Source organism: Cnephaeus nilssonii (assembly GCF_951640355.1).
Source record: "Cnephaeus nilssonii genome assembly, chromosome: 14".
Lineage (NCBI taxonomy): Eukaryota > Metazoa > Chordata > Mammalia > Chiroptera > Vespertilionidae > Cnephaeus > Cnephaeus nilssonii.
The window spans coordinates 51,337,147-51,361,207 of NC_137085.1; the positions used below are offsets into that span (position 1 = coordinate 51,337,147).

The following is a 24,061-nucleotide window of genomic DNA, read 5'->3' on the forward strand; positions in this document are numbered from 1 at the left end:
AACATCAGGGACACTACATGGTGCTTCCCTTTCTAAGGGCACTAAAAGCTTCTCTGTGAAGTCTTAATCTACCTCATATAGGGAGAAAGATATTGGGAACGGGAAGTTACGGCCCTGATAACTCTCAGGGATACAGCATACATTTCCATTAATACCAGACATAATGCTAATTAGCATGCAAACCCCAGACTCAACATTTACAAGGCCTTATGTAATGAATGTAAAGTGTGGTATGGGGCTTGGGGTGCACAAAATCTGGTCCATAGCCTACTCCCAGCCTCTCCCCCAACTAAGCAGCAATGGAAACCATTTTATTTGGCATTTAAGAGTAATGCTACTACCATGTGTTGTTGTTGTTGTTGTTGTTATGATTATTTTTACTTCCATAGCACAGATTATACCATTTAGAATTCATGCCTGGCTTTGCCTCTGGTATTGTTTTAGATCGTGACACTTCCCTGCCATGTGCCTTATTCATCAAATATCTATTCAGTGTCTTTTTCAGGTGTGGCACTGGTCCAGGGGAGAGGGATGTATAGTCAACTCTTACACACCATCTCTGACCTCCTATCTCTAGTGGTTGGACGTTACAGTCCAGGGGGAAAAATTCCAATGTTTGCCCATGGATTTAACACTCACCATATTTTAAAAGCGCCCCCCCCCCTTTTCTTTGACGATTCCATTTTTACTGATTAAAATAATTTAAAAATAATCAAATTACTGAGTTGATGAAACTATGTATTTTGTTTTCACATAAGCATGACAGGGAAAGTAGTTTCTGATATGACATATTTATTTTATGAGTCAATTTGGCAAATGGAAAGAGTGTGAATTTTACAGGTTCAAAATCTGGCTCTTCACCTGCAAGCTGTGGATATTAGGTCATCTATTTATCCTCCCTGAGCCTCAGTTTTCTCAACTGTAAAATGCAAACACATTACTTAAGGACACTCACTGTAAGGCTATTGTTGGTGAAATGCCTTTTCCTTAACAGCTTCTTGATTATGTTCATTTTCTTACTCTCCTTTTTCCTATGAACTGAGGTTGTGGAGTTGAATATACTTCAGTTGGCCTAATGGCAGAGTAGATCTGCAGCCTTCATATTCTTGTGTGGTTTATATTAAATACTTGTGCTAATGAATTTAGGAGACTAACATTCCATTTTATTTCCTGATTTCTACCCTCTCAGAAAAAAAAATGTACAATTGAATCAGATTTTAGACTTAGAAGGTTCTCAAAGTGCAGCCCCATGACGGGCAGCATCGTGCGTCACTTGGGAATTTGGACCACCTACCCAAGCCGGCCCCTTAAATGTTACAGATGGAGAGACTGAGCACCAGGGAACCAATCCTCAGGACTGACATGAAATCTCTCAACCGCAGGTGCAGTGCTTTTGTGTAGCGTTCTCTTTTCTTCCCCTTATCTCAAAGTAGTGGTTACTGTGTGTTCCATCATTCCTTCCTTTCCATATGCATATAGATATCTGTATGCCTTATCTTATTGACCTCCATTTAACTAATTTAACAACTAACCCAAACTTCCCCTTTCCTCCAAAAGGCCCAGTCTGTTGCTCACTGCACCAGTTCCGCTCCAGGCTAGCAGGCTATTTTCTAGGATGTCTGTGCTTTTGTGGAGTCATGATGTTTATTCCAAAATAGCCAGTTATTTCAGTTAAATAATCTGGTTAAGTGTTAAATAAACTGGTGAGCTATGGTTACAAAATAAAAGCATTGTTTCTGCAAAAACTAAGTTCACTGCTTTGGGAAGATTTACCAGAAGTGACTTGTGACCCATCACCACACAAAAGTACTGTTGAATTAGGTATTGATCAGAAACCTGTAAATAAATAGAAAATAATTTATAAAAATCTAACAGGATTCCATACTTAAGTCACTCCCAAACCATTACGTTTTTTTTTCTCTATGTTAAATACATTTGATCTTCTAATCATAGGCCACACTCAAAGAATAGTTTTTAAAAATTTTTTGATGTTTAAAAAATTCATTTTTAGAGAGAGAAACACAGATTTGTGTTCCACTTATTATGCATTCATTGATTTATTCTTGTATGTGCCACGACCGAGGATTAAACCCACAACCTTGGAGTATCAGGACAATGCTTTATCCAACTGAGCTACCCGGCCAGGGCTCAAAGAACAGTTCTTAATTCTAAATTGAAAAACTAATGAGTTAATATAATATATGCTCACATTAACCATATATTATATACTTTTCTTCAACTACAGTTTTCTTAAAATGACCAAGTCTTAACTGAATACGTACATCAAGGTTTCTTCTGAATGACCTTGACAGTTTTAGAGGTCTTTGTATACGTTGTTACAAGCTCTTTGAGGGAGGCCCATTCTGCTTTATCTCCTTACTGCATAGCTTGGGCCTCTGAACAGGTTAGTTTTAATGGATATTTATTTATTTATATACTTTATTGAGGGTTACTGGTTAATTAACCAGTTTCACTGGGTAGCTCATGGTCCTGTTTTATCACCATGAGCCAAATTATCTTTTATGATGGCACTTCCTAAAGGCCCTTCCGAAGTTCCAAGCGGGGGCAGTTTCATGTCTAAGGAAGTTCCAGAAATTCCCTTTTGGCGGTTCCCGAGGAAAATGAGTATTTTGTGGGGTTGAGGATCTCTGCTGGAAAGCAGCCTATGTGACTACATAAAATAGCCGCAACGTAACTCAGGACTCAGAGGGCACACACGCCGATGAGGCGTCCCCAATTTTCTGAGTGACTCGCCTTCTTATGTTCAAACCATAATTCTGTTTCCATAAACTCATACTTCTTGTAGAAACAAGAATGGGCATGAAAATCATCTGTCAGATCATATATGCCGGTATTTGTTTGGGAAATGGTCAACGCACAGATTTGTAAAACTACCATTTTTTTTCTCTTTTGTTTTCCTTTTATCTACATCAGGTAGTTAATCATTACTGAATCCAAATCTACTCTCAAAGGTTAAAAGAAGTAAGCTGTAGCCAGGGGAGTGTGAAGCACTGGAGGTTAAATAACTGTGGTGCGGCCTATGATAAACCGAGACTTAGCAAAAGTGACATGTCATTGAAAAATGAAAATGCTGAATATTTTTTAAAAAGTTGTCTGCAAGCCAAAACTTGCTAAGGACAGTTTTGGGAACAAGGTCTCCAATGAGGGAGGTGGTTTAGTCAGCCTTGAATCATTTTAACACTTGATTCTGTAAGACTTCAGAGTTTACAGCAGTGTAAGTAACCCATTCTAGTGGCACAGACAGTGGTCGGCAAACTGCGGCTCTCGCAAGCTGTGGTTTGCCACTCTGTTGACTAATGAGTTTGCCGACCACTGGCATAGGAGCTCCAGGACAGGAATCCTTAGCCTGGAGGCGAGAAAGTGGTAACGGGTCTCCTTTACATTAAGTCTGTCCATGGAAACTGAGCATTTATTTACCTGAGATAAGGCTGCCCAGGTTATTAAAATCTCAAATGTTGAATGGCAGTTATGTAATGGGTTTCTTTGAAAAAAATAGAAAGTGAGCTGTCATTTAATAAACACGGCCTGAAAAGCTGGCAGCTGAAGCTGGGTGATGGGTGCTTGGGGTTGATTATACATTCTCCCTACTTTTGGGTATGTTTGAAAATGTCCAAACTCAAAGTTTAGGAAAAAAACAGCCTCATTTTTCCCTCTAAGACAAAGCTCTTTCCAAATGCACGGTCCCTAAGGGAGAGAAATAACAAAGATGCTGTTCAGAACCATTAACCTAGTTTCTATAGCTAGGACGGGACCCTAAGTTTCTTGTTAGAGCCAAAGTGTAAAATAATGCAGCTTTAGAAAGAAACTGTAGACATCAGTGATAATTCCAGAAGTGCTACTTAATAAGATTGTATGTAGGGAAACATAGGCAGAGAATTCAGCAAAAGGCATGATGACCACCTTAGGAATTGCATCTTTGTACATTATGTATGCCACAAAGATTCACTCTAAAAATGACCTCCATGCAGAATTATCCCATATTTTAAAAATGTGTTTATTCCTAAGCCTTTAGGAAATATAACTACCACAACAAAGGCATACATACATCTATAGCTCTTATAATTGGCTGCATTCACAGAGCTTCTTACTGAATTCTGGAAAAGGTTTTGCTAAGCTTGTGGCTTTACTATTGTGCCCTACAAACCACTAAGTTTGAGTTTAATTGAACCAAGATAACAAGTGAATTTCAGACGGTAGTACATCAGAGAAAATAGTCCGAAGCCAGGTCAATCATTTCCAGACACACAAAAGAGGGATGAAATGTTGACTCCAGGTTAGAAAGGATTTTTGTGGTGTGCAACATAATTGGTTATGGTTTTTCAAACGTAAGTAGTGAGCATGAGTCCACACTGAGCAAGACACTCTGCCCAATTGAAGAAAATTAGAGTTGGGTTAAGGTTGACAAAGTGAAACTTTTAAAAAAATTATACTTTTAACCTTTTGACCCACTTTACCCATTTCTTCCACTCCATGCCCAACATACCCCTGTGCTTCCAGCAACCACCAATTTGTTCTCTGTATTGCTAAGCTTTTTTTAAAAAAATGTTCTTAGAATCTATATATAAGACAGATCCTAAAGTATTTGTCTTTCCCTAGAAGGACTGATTGCCTATGGACCCAGTTGGGACTAAATTTAAAGGTAGTCAGAGAAAATGTCTTATTATGGCTTCCATAGAACAAAATTTCTAATCATTATCATCATCGTCATAAATAAGCATTTAATCTATCAATATTTATGCAGTTTTCCCTTGTAGAAGAAGATGCCTTTGGCAAATGACCACATTGTTTTCCACCTTCCTGAGAAATAGCAACTCAGTCAGGCAAGTGATTTGCACAAGGCCTCGTAGTCTTAGGGCATCCAATATCTCTCATTTTTCTATATACACAATTTCTATTTCTTAGCCTAAAAGTCAAATACGTAGTAAAAGTCATAATTCAGAGTTTTTCTCATTAGCACACTTACAATGAAACCTTTAAGACCCAGGAGCTTCATTTCTTACTCTTCATTTTGAAATGTCCTACTATGCATAACCTACTTTAGGAAGACTCTGCTTTTTACTGGTGTGAAACACACCTCATATTTTCAGAGGATCCCTGGGACGTGCCTCGTTTGTCCACATTAAGATCTAACACACCTGGTTCTTCCTAAAATTCAGAGGCTTGCCATCGTGACCTACTGAGGTTGCATCTTTTGTGCATTCATCCTTTCTCCTCACTTAGAGCATCCAACCTGAACCTGGTCTTCAAGGATAGTGCAGTAAAACAACCAGCTTCCTCAAATAATCCAAATTCAGGCAACAGATGCAATCTTGTAAAGTCGCTGCCTCAGTGACAAGAGGGGGTTCTGCCCACTTAGCCCTGCTGCTTACGGACAGAGAACACAGCAAGGAGGTGAGAAGCTGCAGAGAGAACGTCACCCCAACCTGCCTCTCTACAAATCTGGTGGTAGTTATGGATCCAAAACAAACAAAACAAAACAACCCAGGAAATAAAGGAACCGAGTGACAATGGCAATAGATTGTCAAATGTCATGGATTGTCAAAAGAACCTGTATTTTGGGTTACGCTTGGGGTTTTGCTCTTCTTATCCAGTCCCATGAAGGAAATGCACATTCGACCTAACTGGGCTGATGAGCGTGACGTAGTGAGAAATACTGAGCAGGCTCATCAGCGTCATATTCGGGCAGAAAGAAAGGTTTGATGCGATAACATGGGATCCAGCGGTTAGTAGAGGCTTAAGACTTTGTTCTCCCTCCCACTCCCCGCCCGCCTCCCACCCCCCCCCTCCCGACACACACATCTGGAGCATGTTCTGTGTCCAGAGGAGCCTTTTTGTTTGTTTAATTTGTCATCACTTAGTCTGTCTTCAGCACAGGCGCCGTGTACATATGCAGGCTTTTATTTCAAAAGGGATTCTCTCCTGATTCTGGTGTCACTTCCTACATTTCTGCAACAAGAAATTCCCCCAGCAGCTGTACTTACTTTACAAACACAAATGTACCTTATTAATGCTATTTCTCAAGGCAAAGGGTTTAAAAATACTTGCTAAACATGTTTATTTATATGAAAAATATCAGAGTTTTTCACAGCTAGATTTAGGGCATCTAACAAACCCTGTGAGTGTGTGAGAGAAATAGAAGTGATTCCAGCAGACGGCATGCTCAGAAGCAAAGGGTTTGCAGATGCAAGGAACAGCACAAACCAACATGGAGAAGTCTGAATGGCTCTAATTGCACCACAATTATACAGTAGAATGAAGAAGGGCATTATGTTAAGAAATACAGGGGCAGAGTCTTAACTTCCATAAGCATGCCACACAAAATGGGGATTCGGAACATGGGTTGCTATCGGACAATATACCACACACAGTTTTTATTTCAGTTCCAGCAGAAAAACAATATTGACAAATTTCTTCCTCTCTGCTTCCTACTTTACCCAATAGAAGAGGTAACAATAGCATCTGCTGCACTTGGCTGGAGCCTGGGATGAGGAAATTGTGGATCATGAGCCTCCCAGGCATATGGCCACTCAAACGCTCACGCAACAGCCACGGCACAGCCAGGCGCCAGCTCCAGCGGGAGCGGCGGAGACACAGGCCGGCACAGTGACAGGGCAGGGCTGCCAGGACAGCATGCAGAGCCATTTTCGGTGGCCTGATGTGGTTTCCCCCATCACAGCTCCATTCCAGCTCCAGACACTACTGCAAGGCAAGACGAGTGCACCTCTGACATTGCCTCCTCCGTCCCCGGACCCTCGAGCATTTTCTGCTGCCCCAGCCTCATAACCACCTGGCTGCCCCGCACATCCAGGTTGCGCCCTGGCTCCTCATCAGCCCTCCTTATAATCGGTCTTGAAGATCTGTGATACTTAATTGGCTCTAATGCATCAAAATTACCTACTCTGACCATCTTAGTTCCAAACATAATGCCTCCTGCCATTATACAGGTGCTTTCTGATTACTCTCCTAATTCACCTAGAAAATGTTAAAGGACTCTTTAATCAAATTAATGTGAACAAAATTAAAAGGACCATAATGTAGTGGGGAACATATTGGACCAGCAAGAGTGTATGGGAAAGCTGAAAATCTTGTTGTGCTTCATTTTATTTTTTTCCATCTCTAAAATCAAAGAGATGGAGGGGGACAAGGAGGATGGAGAGATAGCGAAAAAGAGAGAGAAGAGAAGAGAAGAGAAGAGAAGAGAAGAGAAGAGAAGAGAAGAGAAGAGAAGAGAAGAGAAGAGAAGAGAGGAAGAGAGAGAGAGAGAGAGAGAGAGAGAGAGAGAGAGAGAGAGAGAGAGAAGCTTTTCTGGGAGGCTTGAAATGTCCCTTCTAGGTCTATGATTCACTTATTCATTATGAGTAAATGATACTCCTAGAGTTCTTGAGTTAAGAAATAAAAAGTCTATCACCCCTAATAAATCCTAAATTACAAGAAGACACAAAGGAAATATTTTTGAGACAAGATGAAAGGAAGTAAAGAGTACAAGATCTCCCACCACACAAGCTGACATTTCAGCAAAAATCAGGTAGCAGGTATGAACCAAATTAAATGGATTTTCCTCCGCTTTTTCAACATTGCCCATTTCTTATATGAACAGGCACTCTGTCTTGGGGTGGGCCCAGGGGCTTTGGCTCTGCTCACCCAGCCCCAGGAGGGAAATCCACAGTGAACTGAGACAAGCTGGTCAGAGTGGGAAGAAAGACTCCCAGTCCAGTACCCAGTACCTACCAGCTTCAGCCACGCAGCCCGCAGCGGGGGGTGGGGGTGGGGGGGAGTAAATGAGGCCACAACTGTTCCTTGCTTCTCTCAGCAAGAGGCAGAGTCTGTGCCGCCACCCCTGGAACCAGGGCTAGCCCTTGCCTGGCTTTGAGCAAAAGAATGCGGTGGTGGAAGTGATGATGTGTGACTTCCAAGCCTCCCTGTCAACAGGCCTGGTAAGCTCCTCCTTCCATCCCCAGGACCCGGAGACCATCAGACCAGGATGAAAGTCCTCGGGAGACAGAGGCCTGGCTCTCCCAGCCCTTCCAGCTGACTGCAAAGGAGACCCCAGGAGAGGAGGCAGGGGGCCCCTCCGCCCCAAGTCAGCCACAGAATACGGAGACACACAGACTGTGGCACTGAAGCCAGGAAATGGGGGCTGGTATTTGTAGGCAACAATGACTAAGTAATTGATGTATCCCCCATTTCAGAAAAGTGGCCAGCTGTGAAGGAACACAGTTGTATCAGACGCTGAAATATAACTACACTTAAAACAACTGGTTCAATGTTCAAAACGAACCCAAATTAAAACAAACAGACAAAAACAGAGAAGGCACAGTTTTTCATAATAATCACAATTCAAATAGCTATTTGCTTAAATTCTCATAGAGTTTAAGCAAATAGTTGTCTAGTCTTTCTGGTCAGAATAGAAGAGCATAGTTAATCCTGATCCCTCATTTATTTTATCTGTTTAGATAAAGTCTCTAAGCAACACTGTGGACTGAGGAAAGTCTTAACTACTGACTCTTGATGGATTGACTTACAAACAAGAGTGTGCTGTTTTATTTTGATGTAGTCCCATTTATTTATTTTCTCCTTAGTTTTCATTGTCCTAGGAGCGGTATCGGTGAAGAAATTGCTTTGGCATATGACTGAGATTTTGCTGCCTGTGGATTCTCTTAGGATTTTTATGATTTCCCATCTTATGTTTAAGTCCTTTATCCACTTTGGGTTTACTTTTGTGTATGGTGTAAGTTGGTGGTCTAGTTTCTTTTTTTTGGCATGCATTTGTCCAATTTTCCCAACACCAAAATAAAAAGCTTCTGCACAGCAAAAGAAACCATCAACAAAACAACAAGAAAGCCCATGCATATAAGCATGGGAGATATTTGCCAATGTTATATCTATGATAAGCGCCTAATCTCCAAAATTTATAAGGAACTCATATATCTTAACAAAAGGAAAAATAAACAATCGAATAAAAAAATGGGCAAAGGACTTAAATAGACACTTTTCGAAAGAGGACATACAGAAGGCCATGAGACATATGAAAACATGCTCAAAATCCCTAATCATCTGAGAGATGCAAATCAAAATGACAATGAGGTACCATCTCACACCTGTCAGAATGGCTATCATCAACAAATAGACAAACGACAAGTGCTGGTGAGGGATGTGGAGAAAAAGGAACCCTCGTGCACTGCTGGTGGGAATGTAGACTGGTGCAGCCACTGTGGAAAACAGTATGGAGGTTCCTCAAAAAATTAAAAGTGGAACTCCCATTTGACCGAGTAATCCCACTTGTATGAATATGTCCCAAGAATTCGGAAACACCAATCAGAAAGGACTTATGCACCCCTATGTTCACAGAAGCACAATTTACAATAGCCAAGATTTGGAAACAACCTAAGTGCCCATCAGCAGATAAGTGGATTAAAAATGGTGGAATACTATGCTGCTGTAAAAAAGAAAGAACTCTTACCATTTGCAACAGCATGGATGGACCTGGAGAGCATTATGCTAAGCGAAATAAGCCGGTCGGAGAAAGATAAATATCACATGATCTCACTCATATGTGGAATATAATGAACAACATAAACTGATGAATAAAAATAGATCCAGAGACACAGAAGCATCAAACAGTCTGTCAATTTTCAGAGGAAAGGCAAAGGAGGGTGGGGATGGGGAGTAAAAGATGGGGGGTAAGAGATCAACCAAAGGACTTGTATGCATGCAACCAATGGACACACACACTAGGGGGGTGGGGGCATGTGCTGGGGTGTGGGGATGGCCAATGGGGAAAAAAGGAGACAAATGTAATACTATATGTAACACCTTCGACAATAAAGAATTAAAAAAAAAAGTGTGTGCTAAACCAGAAGTATATACCTCCAAAGCTCAAAGAGCAAGGCATTACAGGACCTGCAAACTTGGGCAGAGGGTCTGACGTTATGACCCACTTTTTTTCCATTTAGCTAATGTCTTCTCTATAGCCTCCACTAACTACTGAAAAGGGTGCAGTCATTAAGTCATATGCCATTTCAGGGCATTCCTATGGCTTGTGTTGAACTGCTGGACATTCCTACCAAGCACGAATACCAGGCATTGTAACTGATAACCTAGCAAAAAAGAGCAGCGTGGCCCTTAGACGCGGCCGCCTTTGGGGGGCTGAGGATGCGCTGCAGCAGAGCTGCCACGACGCAGAAGATGCAGAAGTACTGTTGGAACAGCTGTTTTGCAGGAGCGTTAAGAGCCCATGCCCTGTTCGCTTGAATTCCCTAATGGTGGCACATCTGGTTCATAAAGGTAGACTTGTTAAGTGCCAAGAGACTTTGAGAGTCAAGTCTTTGGTCTGTACAGTTGGTGATCAAGATAGGGAATATTTTTTGGGTGGTTCTTCAAGTAAGGAGCTAAGTTATCTATATACTTCAACAGTAATTCTTAAGGTAAAGTAAGTCTCATAGAGAAGTTCTCCTAATGTTTAAAAAAGTATGCCATTCAAAGAAGTGCTTTCAAGTTTAAAACTTTGAGGCGGGCTCCTATTGGGATGCACACATTCTGCCACAATCATACGTCAGTTTTGCTGCTATAGCAGTGGTTTGCAACCAAGGGTGACTTTGCCCCTTCAGAGACATTGGCAATGTCTGAGACATTTTAATTTGTTGCAGCTGTCGGGGGCTGAGGGGGTTGTGTGGGGTGTGCGGCTGGCACCTGGTGGTCAGCGGCCAGGGAGCTGCAAAACATCCTTCAATGCACAGCACAGCCCCACAACAAACATCACACCCCCAAATGTCCATGCTGAGGAGGCTGAGAAATCTGGACTGAGAGTAACAATCCATTATGGAAAGTAAAGAACTTTTCTCAGTGCAATGAAATAATTATGACATTATATATGCATTATTAAAGTGTTAATTATTCTAATCGTCACTTATCTTCTAGGTTAATACACACATACACATTTTGATTCTAAATCGCAAATTACTTAGAAGTAGAGCTCTCATTTCAGAAACTGTCATAGTATTGTTTGTTGATTGATAGTAATAGAACCGATTTAAATAACCACCACACTGATAAAAATAATGAAGTAATCAAAAACTATACAAAGTAAAAATGACCACAAACAATTATTGGCTTCTTTCTATGTGGCAGGTACCTGGCTAATTATCACTTTACACATATAATCTTATTTAATCTTTATAAATAATTCTATGAAGGTCATGCTGCCATTATCTCCACTTTACTAACCAGGAAATGACAGGTGTAAAAAGGTTAAATAACTTGTCTAACGTCCTAGATATAGGAAATGGTGCAGCTGGGATTTGAACTCTCATAAGCTGATTTCACGTTCACAATTTTCACCATCATGCTGTGCTGCCCCCAAAGGGGCCATTAGATCTGCTAAGAGCCATCTCTCTTGTGGGCTCAGGACAGTTCTGCTCTCATTTGTGTAACATACACTAAGCAAAATAGAAAATGGCAGTATGGTATAGACAAAGAGGAGAACACGTGAGTCATAAAACATGGGTTCTCAGGCAGATTCCCTACTTACTGGTTGGGTCTTCAGTCAGGGTCTTGGGGTCTCAATTTCCTGATCTGTACAGTGAGGATGGTAATAAAACACACCTACCATTCTTGTCATAAAGACTGAATCAAGTAAGTGATGGGAAGATGCTCTGTAAATGGTTGCATTCCCACACAAAAGTGATTTGATTGCTATTCTTGGGCATGGAATGGCAAGGTGGGAGTTTCTCAGTTGCCCTTGAAGGGATTTTCATGATATAGACTGAAATATGGACTTCAAATGAGATAGTTTTAAAAAATATATATTTTATTGATTTCAGAGAGGAAGGGAGAGGGATAGAAACATCAATGATAAGAAAAAAATCATTCATAGGCTGCCTCCTGCATGCCCCAAACTGGGGCTTGAGCCCACAACCCTGGGCATGTGCCGTGACCAGGATTTGAACTGTGACCTCCTTGTTCATAGGTGGATGCTCAACCACTGAGCAACACTGGCTGGGTGAAATGAGATAGTAGCTTACAATATTGGCCTCACTTCTCTACTGCTTTAGATCTATAATGCTTCTTTTCAAACAAATATTCCATTTTATCAGGCATCCAGAGTACTCCTCCCAGAACTCCAAACACCTTTTTCATTTTGAGTTTTATATTTTACACCTACTAGGGCTATTGTGCAATTCCTTTTGATGTTTCCTTTGGTTAAATTACTTTTAAACTATTTCAGTGGAAGTAAGATATTTTTCTCTTATAGGATTGTGCCATCATCATATTGCAGACTCGGCATCCTGTTTTATATCACTATATTGTTCATAAATATAGAATTTGTTTTTTCATGCAGAATTATTGGTATATAAGAACAGAACCTGGCATAATAGTTTCCATATGGTATAATTACTTCTCCTCACCTTAAAATGTTTCCATAAATAAGGACATAATTTGTATTTTCCACCCATTTTCTTATCCGGAGATGCTGGTATTTTTTAACAATCTAGTCTTTCAGCTACAGAAAGCTAGCTTCTTATATTACTTAATTTATACATGAAAATGAGTACCAGGTTTAAGGAAAATATGGGTGTACAGTTTGTATTTGTCAGCATCTCAAAACTATCACATGCCTTGGCAATACTTGTGGTCTTTGATCTAAAGAGATATTTGAATGGAACAAGAATAAAGAATGGAATTTAGAATGAGTGATTAAAAATGCATTAAACAATTTTCCGTACCACTTTCAGCTCCTTTGGATCACAAGGTCTTTTATTTTTATGCTCAGATGCAATGCCTTCCAAAATCTTTTGACCTTCAGATGGCTGTTGTCAAAACTGGGTTGGTATTAGGAGTAAATGGTTATATTATGAATATGATCTAAGTAGTTTCTTGGTTGTGCTTTCCCATATAAAGTCAAAAAAAGATTATGAAGATTGGATCTTAGGAATCTTTCCAACCCCAAATTGTCACTTGATTTTTATTGGGCCTCACTCAGTGGCCCACGGTGCTTCCAGGGCTTTATTGATCTAGATCTGGCTCACATTCCCTGTTCCTTCCAGTTTTGAAGACTGGGTTGATTCTATGATGTGAAAGACTTAAACTATCTCTAAGAGGTCTAGTTTACTCTCCTTCAAATGTTTCCTTTAGAAGATAGATTCAGGGAGGTCTGATCTATCCTTCTTTTTTATTCATAAATGAATACTTTTCTCCTATGAAGAAAATATATTCCCTTGTTTCTAAGAGGGGTTAACGTGACTGAGAGTTAGTATATGGGTCAAGGGTTTACTATTACCTCAATGAAATGATAGCTTTATCCCAATTATTCATTCTTAACAAGAACCAAGTACTTAGAGAAAATTAGTTGTCACATCCCTTTGGTACCATTAGCATATTAACCACAAGTTCTTCTATAAAACAACCTAAAACACTGAGCTCAAAAGGAGAAAGGGGAACAAAACTTCTTTATTTTCTAAGAGGAAGACTGAAACAATATGCAAAAATATAATATATGACCGCTATAAAACCTAAGCTTAGGAAATAGCTTGAAAGTTCTCCCCTTTCTCTTTCAAGATCAAACTTTATAAATAAGGAGAAAAAAAACATTGCGTGTCTCTAGTTATGCATTACATAGCTATCTGTGAAGAGGTTAAGGGCACCTGTCCATCTGATGACCACGCAGTCAACAAATATGTAGTAACGAACTACGTGGTCTCTGCAAGAAGAGTCAGAACTAGACAGAAGGGGGCAAAAGAGTCAGGGACTTTGAAACAGGCCTAAATTTATGAGCCGTTTGACCTTGAGCAAATCACCTATGACCTCTCTATGCTTAATTGTTCCTCACAAGTAAAATATAGTGTTTTGTGGATTAAATGAGTGTAACTAAAAGTGTTTGGTAATACTTAGAAAACAGTAATGGTTCAGTAATTGGTAGCTATTGTGATTATGTTAAGATGATTAAGGGGTCAAAGAGACACATGCTAGCAATTACCTCTGATACAGAAAGAGTGAAATAAAGGCTAGATTATGGCGATGTGATGTGGGGTCAGAAAGGAAGGAATGGCTCCCCTGACCAGGTCATCGGGGTGGCTGTAAAAGTGAACTGCCCTCTATAAAGGCCAGGCAACCTGGGGCACATAATGGCTTTGTCACGACTAGTGGCATCAGCTCAGGCAGTTAAGCTGACCTCTCTTGGCCTCTGTTTTTTAATTGTGTGAAATGAGAGATAAAGTTCCTAAGGTTCCTACCTCTGAAGATGATTTGGCGGCGGGGGGAGGGAGGTAGGGGAGGGGGAATCAGCGAAACATATAAAACACTTAGAAGAGGCCTCCCCAGTTGAGAAGAGAGTATATTTGATGTTAGTCTAGGGTTCAACATTCTTAACTATTATTATAGCTATAAAATAGGGAGCTATATCTATATTTATTCATGAAATGGAGGACATGTGGGAAAGGACATAAATGATGGAGCAGTAGAAAAAGGGATTCAGAAAAAAGGTATAAAAAAGACAAAGACAGTGTAAAATAATGAAACTTTCTTAAAAATACTCAAATATAAAGAAATACAAATATAGTCTTGTGTTTAAAAACAGGAACAAAAGATAGTCCAGCCTTGAAATGATCTTACTATTTCTGCCAAAATTCCCAAAGTGCCATATAGACTTCAACTAACTTCAGCACACAATTATTGAGCACCTACCATGATGTAAGAGCAGTGGTACAAATGTGCATAATCCATAGTCCACGTCCTCTGAGATTTCACAGCCTATGCGATTTGCACACATAAAGCTAACTATACTAAGTGTGAACACAATCCTTTATGCAAGCTCAGAGAAGAGACTGTTTAATTCTTCCGGTAGGGAAAGGAATGGGGAATGACCTTTAAAGGTTTCTCCAGGGTTTCACCTCAAATGTCTATAATATGAAGCAATTCCTATAAATGGAGAGTTGAGCTGTATGTAAAACAACAGGGAGTGGTGAGGGTTTGGAGAACTGGATAGTGCATTCCAGCTAAAAAGCACTCAAGTTCAATTTGTTTACAACGAAAACAAAAACTATCACTTATATCAACAAAGCCATCTGAGGCCAGTTTGCAACCTTTACAAGGCAACATGAGAAGTACTCTTTGATTTGGATTATGAAACAGGGTTGAACATCATCAGATAGAGAAGGGGAATAGGTAAGATTCTAAATTGGTTGAATATCATGTGCTGAGAGCCAGAGATGAAAGTACTTAGAACGTTCAGCAGGTGGCTGAAAGGATGAACAATTAGGCATGAAGGGCAAGATCAGCCTAGGTGATAAGGGCAATGAACACAATGCTAAGTTCAAACTTTATCTTGAAGGCATCAGAAACCTCCACATTAATTTCTCTGTATCTTTAACAGCATCATTTTAAGAGTTCAATGGTTTCTCAGGTCGTTATGAGAGCAGATTTATTGTTTAAATGATTCTAACTCATAGCGTCAAAATGTTGTCTGTCACTATGAAAAATCAGATGGCATTATCATGATGGAAAATACCTAAATTAAAAAAATAATCCATTCCATTAAATATTTGGATATTTATAAACACTTGGTTAGTCATAGGATAGATGGCTCAGGTAATATAGATGACCCAAGTTCATGTTGAGTTTTTCTCCCTAGAGCTTTAAATATACACATGGTTTTTAAGACTCACTAATTAATTAATATACAAATGATGTCATATTATTGCATACTTTTACACTATGCACTGTCCTAAGTGCTTTATGTGTATAATTCCATTTAAGAAGTTAAAATTCTTATCGCTATAAACAGTTACCCCTTCTGTGAAGAAACAGAATCTAACAGATAAGAACTTTCCAAAAGGCGCACAGCCAATGAGTGAACCAGCCAGAGCTTTACCCAGGCAGCCTTCGTCTCCAAGGGGGCACTCTTAATGCTGAGATTACATGCTTGGCGTGAACTGAGGGACAGCTAGACCTTATCTTTCCTTCTACACCCATTGAACTGACCCTCTCTTTCAGGAATGGGGTAGAATGTATCCTTCTCTGTGACCCTCCAAGCTTTTGTCCATGCTTGTTGCCTTAGTCTATCCTTGTAATACTTTCTTACTATTATTGCTAGAATTTCTTCTACTTATAATGACTTTTTAGTCCTGGCATATTTATTACTACACAAAACTATTGAAGGAATGTGAATTTTCTTTTTTTCTGCTCCTCCTCCCCCCACCCTTTTTCATTTGGTCTACACCAGACTTGTACAACCTCCTCCATTCTCACAGGATCTCTTGGGTAAAGGTTTGGGTTTACTTTGAGTTTGTCACTACTTCTTCAGTAAAGACAAAACAATTCAAGTCCGTCATCAGAAACGTCACAACATGAAGTACAGTGTATAGATTCCAGACTATGTGGTGTGATGATTTGTGCCATGACCCTGCCAGCTACCAGCGGCATTTCCTTGTGGCGGGGCTAGTGTAACTTTCTGCATGGTGCCTTCCTGCTCAGAGACGATGTCTACAGCAGCATTTCTGGGATGCCATTGAGCAGTTGTTATCTGGAATGACTTGAATTTGCCACCCTATCAGAACAATTATGCTCACGAGTTTTAACATTCTGGTGTCCAAAGATTCATGAAGGTTTGAATGTTGGCAACATGGACATTGTCTCCCCTAAATAAAGAGGCCAAGGATTCTCACCAGACACATGAGGTTACCTGTGGGTGAACACAGGTTATTTCCCGGAGTTCAGTTTATGCTGCATCTTTCCCTCACTGTGTTGTAGTTGCTGACAAATTTCTTCCACCAAATATACCTGCCCTTCTGCTGTTTGTTTCAATACCAGCTTCTCCAGAGCCTCAGGCACAGCACTTCCAAATGTCAGCAGCTATTAGCTCTGCACATTCATCTTTGTTTCCTTGTTTTTCCCGAGCCATCTATATCTCCCCGAGCTGAGTACAGGTGGCTTAACATAACTTAGGGGTGTGTGTGTGTGTGTGTGTGTGTGTGTGTGTGTGTGTGTGTGAAGGGGGTGTGGGTGGTTGGGGGGGAGGTATGTATTTTCTAAAAAATAAGGCATTATAGTTATCTATCTTTTCCTTCCCACTTGTTTGAAAACTGTTTTGTGGGTCTCTCTAAGTATCTAGCATAAAGCCTTATGCCTTGCTTACAATCAACAGAGAGTAAATAGCATTTCAAAAATTGTCTATCATCTGTTTATCTATCTATCTATCTATCTATCTATCTATCTATCTATCTATCATCTATCTATCATCTTAGTTTTCCAGGACCTCACTTTAATTTATACAAAAATTGAGAGAGTAAACATGCTATATTTAAAAATGCAATGAACATATAATACTGCTTTTTTTCAGTGAAGAATTCCAAGTTAGGTTTCATATATATATATATATATATATATATATATATATATATATATATATATATATCATAGACACAGACATAGACAGACACACACACACACACCTCTGTGTGAACTGCATTTTTGCCGTTAGGTCTATAAGGGCGACATTTCTTCAGTGAGCTCAAAGTTCCTATTTCCCTAGCCTGTGCCCAAACTCCATCTGAAAACATTTTATGATTTAACACGTGACCCTCATTAATGAAGTTAAGCTTGTGCCAGGCAGGAACACCTTGTAACCAGGCACAGTATCTCTCTGAGGCCTGCTTAGCTGTATAAGAGGGTATATTACACTGGTCAAACTAGCACCTGATGAAAACAACAAGCAGGAGAAACAGAAATCTGCTTTCATGATGCGGAAGCACGTGTTCAAATTAATAAAAATAATTTCCAGTGTTTAAGAATCATGCAAAAAAACTGCACCACAGTGGCAGGTCCTCAAAGGTCCCTGTCCTGGTTACAGCAGAGCGAGACCTAGATTACAAGGCGAGACTGGACTCCCCCATCTTTGCAGCTGCCAGTACTTGCACCAAACCCCAGGGTCTCTCTCATGTTCTCATCTCTTGGCCCGGCATACTGTCGTTAAAAACAAAAACAAAACAAAGCACGGGGGAGTGGTTTGGAATTTGTACAAAACTCTACAAATATAAGGTAATAGTATTTGTTTTTTGTTGGGACAAATAACTGCTAGAAAAGAGAACTACAACATGATCTTGTTTAGAATTTGCAGTCCATTGTTTAACAGTTACTACTGCAGAATGGATTAGTCAGGTGAATTTTGTTGCTTTTATTCTGGTCTATCCATTGTCCCACCTTTTTGTAAAAATTGAGAGTTATGCTATTAAGTCATCATAGAACTGGGCTTATAGTAGAAGCTTTGTTTCCTTCCTAATATACTTGCACACTGCAATCTTAGTTTTTTGTGCAAGAAGCCAGTAGTCTCTCATATTTGAACTACTCAGTTTATAAGAAACTATTAGGAAGTTACATGAACTATACATTTATCCTATACAATAAAACCCTAATATGCATATCCACCCAACAGCAGATCGACCAGTCGCTATGATGCACACTGACCACCAGGGGGCAGATGCTCAACGTAGGAGCTGCCCCCTGCTGGTCGGTGCGCTCCCACAGGGGGAGTGCCACTCAGCCAGAAGCTGGGCTCACAGCTGGCAAGTGCAGCAGTGGTGGCGGGAGCCTCTCCCACATTCGCTGCTGGTGGGCGGTAAGGAGTGAGGAGTCCCGCACTGCTAGAGGGATGTCCGCCGAGGGGGGTCCCAGAATGCGAGAGGGCGCAGGCCAGGCTGAGGGACCCCCCCCCCCAAGTGCACGAATTTCATGCGCCGGGACTCTAGTATAGTAATAAGTAGAATGTGACTAGATATCTTTAGTAATCTGTTAGTAATAATACTCTAGAGAAACTCAGGAAACTGAAAGAATTCAGTTTCATATTGAAAATATGTGAACACATATATAGTAGGGTCTGAGTGGTTATATAGAGGATGTCAGTCAGATTTGTCTAGATGTGACTTAATATTAACATGCAGAAGACATCCTTAAGCAGTAAGAAATTCTCTGAAAGTGTATAAGTTTACAATATAATTTAGTTTAGCACTTTTCCCTACCATAGCTAAAAGGATATGTCAGCCCAGCCCTTAAGAACTTGTTGAACAACTGTAATATATATACACATATACACACATATATACATATATATATGAATATTCCTCTACACAGCTGAAACTGGAAACTAATTACAAGGTTAATTCTCAGAGATCAACCAAAGGACTTGTATGCATGCATATAAGCATAACCAATGGACACAGACACCAGGGGGGTGAGGGCATGAGCAGGGAAGGGGGGAAGGAGGGAATAAGGACACATATGTAATACCTTAATCAATAAAGAAAATAAAAAAATTCTCAATTCTTTTCTGTTTCATGTTCATATATTTATGCCCATGTACACACTTAATTTTGTGTTTATTTTCACATGCAAGATAAAACAGGGTAAGATATATGGATCTATATCAAATCCTTCCTTTTATTGTTAGTATGGGCCTCATTTAACTGAAAAACCCCACCTGTACTATTTATGAAGGTATTTACTATCCCAGAGTATTAAGGAATTGGAAAGAGAATATGCAATGAGGAACCATTTGAGCTTTCTGTCTCCCCACACACCTGACTGTGGGAAAAACAAATGCTCTCCGCGGCTCTTACCTGCAGTGCACAACCATCGGGCCCGCGTCGGGGGGGTTACAGGTCTTGACTCTCCGAAGGAAAGCGAGGAAAGGCGTCGGGTGTTCTGGGACGCCGTGGTCGGGCCAGGCGGTGAACTGGAATTGCCGCACTTCCCGCTTCTCGCTGGACCCGTTCTGTGAAGTAGGAACACTGGCTGAAATGCTGGCTTCCTAGCCCAGGTTGTAAGGAGGAATAATGACATGGAAGAGGTAACACCACAACGTGCATCTTGATTCCTCCCCCGGCCCGATATCCTTGGGGAAGACACACTGTTTGGAGATAGAAACCCCGAGCTATTTGTAAATGACAAATGTTTGTTCAGGAAGATCAGATTCCTAGGTGAGAAGCATTACATTTTTCAGGTGTAACCATCAGGAGCGCTCCTGTTACATTTTACAGGAAAAAGTGGTTCTTCCTCATCTATTCTTCATTTGCCGAAACTTTCGTTCAGAGCAAGGGTTCCATATTTACTAATAAATCGACAAAGAGAAAAATGGCTGAGCGATAATGGAAGGATTATTTCCCTCTTCACCGCTGCCAGGGGAATCAAGTTATAAATAAAGCCTTAAGATACGTGATTTCTCAAAAGATTCTTTCTTCCACACTGGGAAGGGGGAAAGGAGGTAAAAACATAGACCCGGAGACAGGGAAGCATCGATCAGACTGTCAAACCTCAGAGGGAAGGTAGGGGAGGGTGGGGAAAGGGGGAGAGATCAACCAAAGGACTTGTATGCATGCATATAAGCCTAACCAGTGGTCACGGACAACAGGGGAGTGGGGGCATGTGTGGGGAGGGGTGTGGGATGGGAATGGGGGGATGAGGACAAATATGTGATACCTCAATCAATAAAGAAATTTTTAAAAAAGCAAACCTTGTAAAGTGCAAAGGTCCGAACACAATATGTGGCCAGCTCCACAGTGTCGAGCAGCGTCACCTGGACCAGCCCGTGGGTTTCTGTGCCTCTGCTGGGCCAGTACTGGTCACACTTCACCTGGAAGAAAGCGGGGAGTGACACAGTCAGGGCAGGCGCTCATCAACTTCTCTATTAGCTCCACGGCCAGTTGCTGTTGAAGGAAAACAGCTTTTCTGCATTGCATTTCATGTTGATCTTTTTTCTGGCACGCATTCCTGTTATCCCAATATATGTAAATTACTGCTCTGATGCCAATATAAACCACATTTTTCAAACTGGTAGGAATACTAAGCAGTAACAGATTCAATTTTCCCGGAGAAAAAGAAACTGCAGATTGTTGCCGGTAAAATAAGTAGAGAGGTATTGGAAACGTCAGAATTCTCGAAAAGAAAACACAAATCTGTTCTGGGATAGACGTTAAGAACTGCATCGGGAAGATCCCACGTAGGCATTTAAACCACACGGTGAGGTAGTTAGCCTTCATCCATCAAGGTTTAAAGGCACATGTTATTTCATCTCGTGCTATCACAATTTCCAAACATGCTCATTTAAGGAAAAGTAGGCATAATTTGTAAATCAATCTAAGTATAATAAACAACGTAGCATTTTTTTTAACATACAAGAAAAATGGTACTTGCATTCAAGACAAAATAAATCTGTAATGTCTAGGAAAAAATGAGCTGTCTGTTCTTAAAAAAAAGTCTCAAGAGGGTCACACACTAGCAGTGCAAAGTTTAAATAATTTAAAATTTATTCATTTGAGATGAATAATCTACCATTTCTATGTGGAGTTGAAGAAAAGCACTTAAAAAGTATTCACCCAATTAATTTAACATGCAGCAAAGAATAATTCAAGGTCTGCAATATGACTCAAATGTACTGAATGTGTCCTTTGGGCATTAAAACGCATAATGAAAAATGACACACACATAACACTGTATTTTCTAGCAAGGCCATAGATCAGAATATATTTACCCTTTCTATCTCAGATTAAAAGAAAAATGGGAGTAATTCTTACTGAGACAAACCAAAATGTATTTCTCTAGGCAAAGAAATCTAGTACTACTTAATATTAGGAAACACACCTTCTACTTGAAAAAGAAAGATGTGAAAGTTACAGCCATTGGATTGAAATAAAGCAATGAGGCATTATTAGCACAGATGCTAGAATTTTTTGGTCCAGTGAATAGTATTACTAGATAATTATTTGCTTTTTATGTTGAATATAAATATCAGTATCATTCTGTGAGAAATATTGTAATTTTCTGTTTCATAGATAGATATCTACTCCTCAAAGGACGCTGGGCCTTCTAAAAAGGGAGAGGTTTTATCCTTTACACAATTTCCTAAACAAGAAAAAAAGAGAGAAAAAGCCTAAATGTACAGTTAAACAATAACACAGAGATTGACTTTACAATGTTTGACTCCTGTGCCTTTATTTCAACAGTGAGACCACACAAAAATATCACCTAGTTCGTGAAAAGCAGACAAAAATAGTTGGCAGTAAAATGGAAAAATTGTCTCTTAATAGGATTTATAAAAAATTATTTGCATGATTCCTAGATGCACAAAATAGTCTTCTGTGTATTGTATGTCTACCATATGTTCTAACTCTAAGAAAGACGACATGAGGAGAAGACTTTAAGAACACTGATGTAGTGGTCAGGGCTTAGCACCTCTGTGTTTTCTGATCATCCATTAAAACCCAAGCCGTCTCTACCTGAATGGAGCCAACACTACTTACACAGCCACCATAGAAATGGAAGCGCGCACACACACACACACCGCCTAACCCCCCCCCCCCCCCCCCCCGCCCTACATACACACAAATTAAGCCAAAGTCTCTGTTTTCAACCATGAAATAGATGTCAAGTTGATGTCTCGCTGCAAAGGCCAGAAGTAACTTTGGAGGCCTCTTATTTCAACCTGGGAGAGGAGGTCAGCGATGTGTTAAGGTGAAGAATCAAGAGATAAACTCAAACTCATCACTTTACAGTTTCAGCTGGATGGCAACCCTCTCCAATCAAAACCAACAGTGCAAATCCCAGGAGGACAAATGTCACTATGGTGGGCACAAAAAGAGAAGTAAATGGATGAGGTCAGTTCAAGGCACCGAACCAGATTCAATGCAATCATATTTCAAAGCTTGGCCTTGGTTATCCTCAGACCTATTGGTGAGGTAAGACAAGGGGAATACAGGAAAGAACCATGTGCCGGCCTTTTAGTGAGCTCTGGACAAATGGCTCCATTATTCAGTGGCTTTTCATCCACATATCCCCTCCATACTTAAGACGTCGGAGAAACTAAAATTGTACTAATCATTCTCATAATGGTAGTCATAAGTTTAGAACTGCAACTATTACTGTCTTAGACTCCGAACGCTTTAGGAAAAAAAAAATTCCACCAAACATGATTATAAGGAATGAATATTGTGAATATCGTTAGCTTTTAAAAAAAAAAAAAAGCTTTTGTACTCCATTTAAATAATGTACTTTAGTCTTACTTTTTACAAAGAAGATGTTTTAAAATCAAAGTCATCTGCAAAAATTGGGAGCAATTCTTTAAAGCAAATGTATTTCAACACTGCTGTTTCTCTCAGGAAATATTTCACAAAGGGAGTTTATGGAACACTAAACATTCTAACGTGTGCGCACAGGCACGCATCTGGGCTTGGCAGAGGGATTAGAAGCCGCCCCTGAGCTTATCTGAACGGCTACAGCAACACAGTCTTCCTTCATTAGTAAATACCTCGGCGCTGCTTTTCCCAGCCTACTCTCTGAGCAGCCTGCACAGGTTTCATCTGATTTCTGAGGGCCAAATTTAAGGGCTTAGTTTTACTGACGGCTATTCTTTTAAGTCTTTCATTTGTAGCCATTCACTAAACAAATAATATCTGATTTCAACATCAGAGAGCAAGTCGGAGGTGCAGTGAGAAAATACACAGGAGAACAATAGAAATGATTTTTTCCCCCCTAATTAGCTAATGCAAATGAACTAGCTCCGTTTTTCTCTCTTGAAATGTCTTCTTTGACAACAGCCCCTCTCCCCATCTTTTTTCCTGGGAAAACCTCAGAAGGTATTTCCAGAGAGGGTGACTAAGGACTTCTCAGGCTTCATGCCTAGGGCTGGTGTGGGCGCAGATGTGTACATAAGACCTAGTAGGCAGGAGCTCCTGAGTACGAAGACGGATTTTTGCTTTTTCCTATTTGATTCTAATGCGACTACAAGGGACTCATGGACAGTCTGGCAGCATCGCTGAATGACCGCTAAGCTGCTTCTCTATTTCTAGGACCTGAACCCCATGGGCTCATCTGTAAAATGGGAACACTATCTCTGCCATGCCCGGGCTATTATAAGGCTCCAAAATCATGACATTGAACTCGATGGCTAGCACAAGGAGGCATTCAAACAGGCAATAGTTATTATTATCAGTTATATCATGTTCTCGATTCTATGTAGTTGTTATAAACTACCTCAATAATTCTAAATGTGAAAGAGGCA

At 40.2% G+C, this 24,061-nt stretch overlaps 1 protein-coding gene across 1 annotated transcript in view; it reads right to left on the reverse strand.

Moving 5' to 3' along the window:
- Window positions 1-24,061, reverse strand: part of PTPRD (protein tyrosine phosphatase receptor type D) — a 496,562-nt gene that overhangs the window by 29,886 nt on the left and 442,615 nt on the right. Inside the window, exons 26-27 of the mRNA XM_079789612.1 lie at window positions 20,519-20,638; window positions 19,626-19,780 (exon numbers count right to left, since the gene is read on the reverse strand). Of these exons, the coding sequence (XP_079645738.1) occupies window positions 19,626-19,780; window positions 20,519-20,638 (275 nt within the window). The remainder of the gene's footprint in view (window positions 1-19,625; window positions 19,781-20,518; window positions 20,639-24,061) is intronic.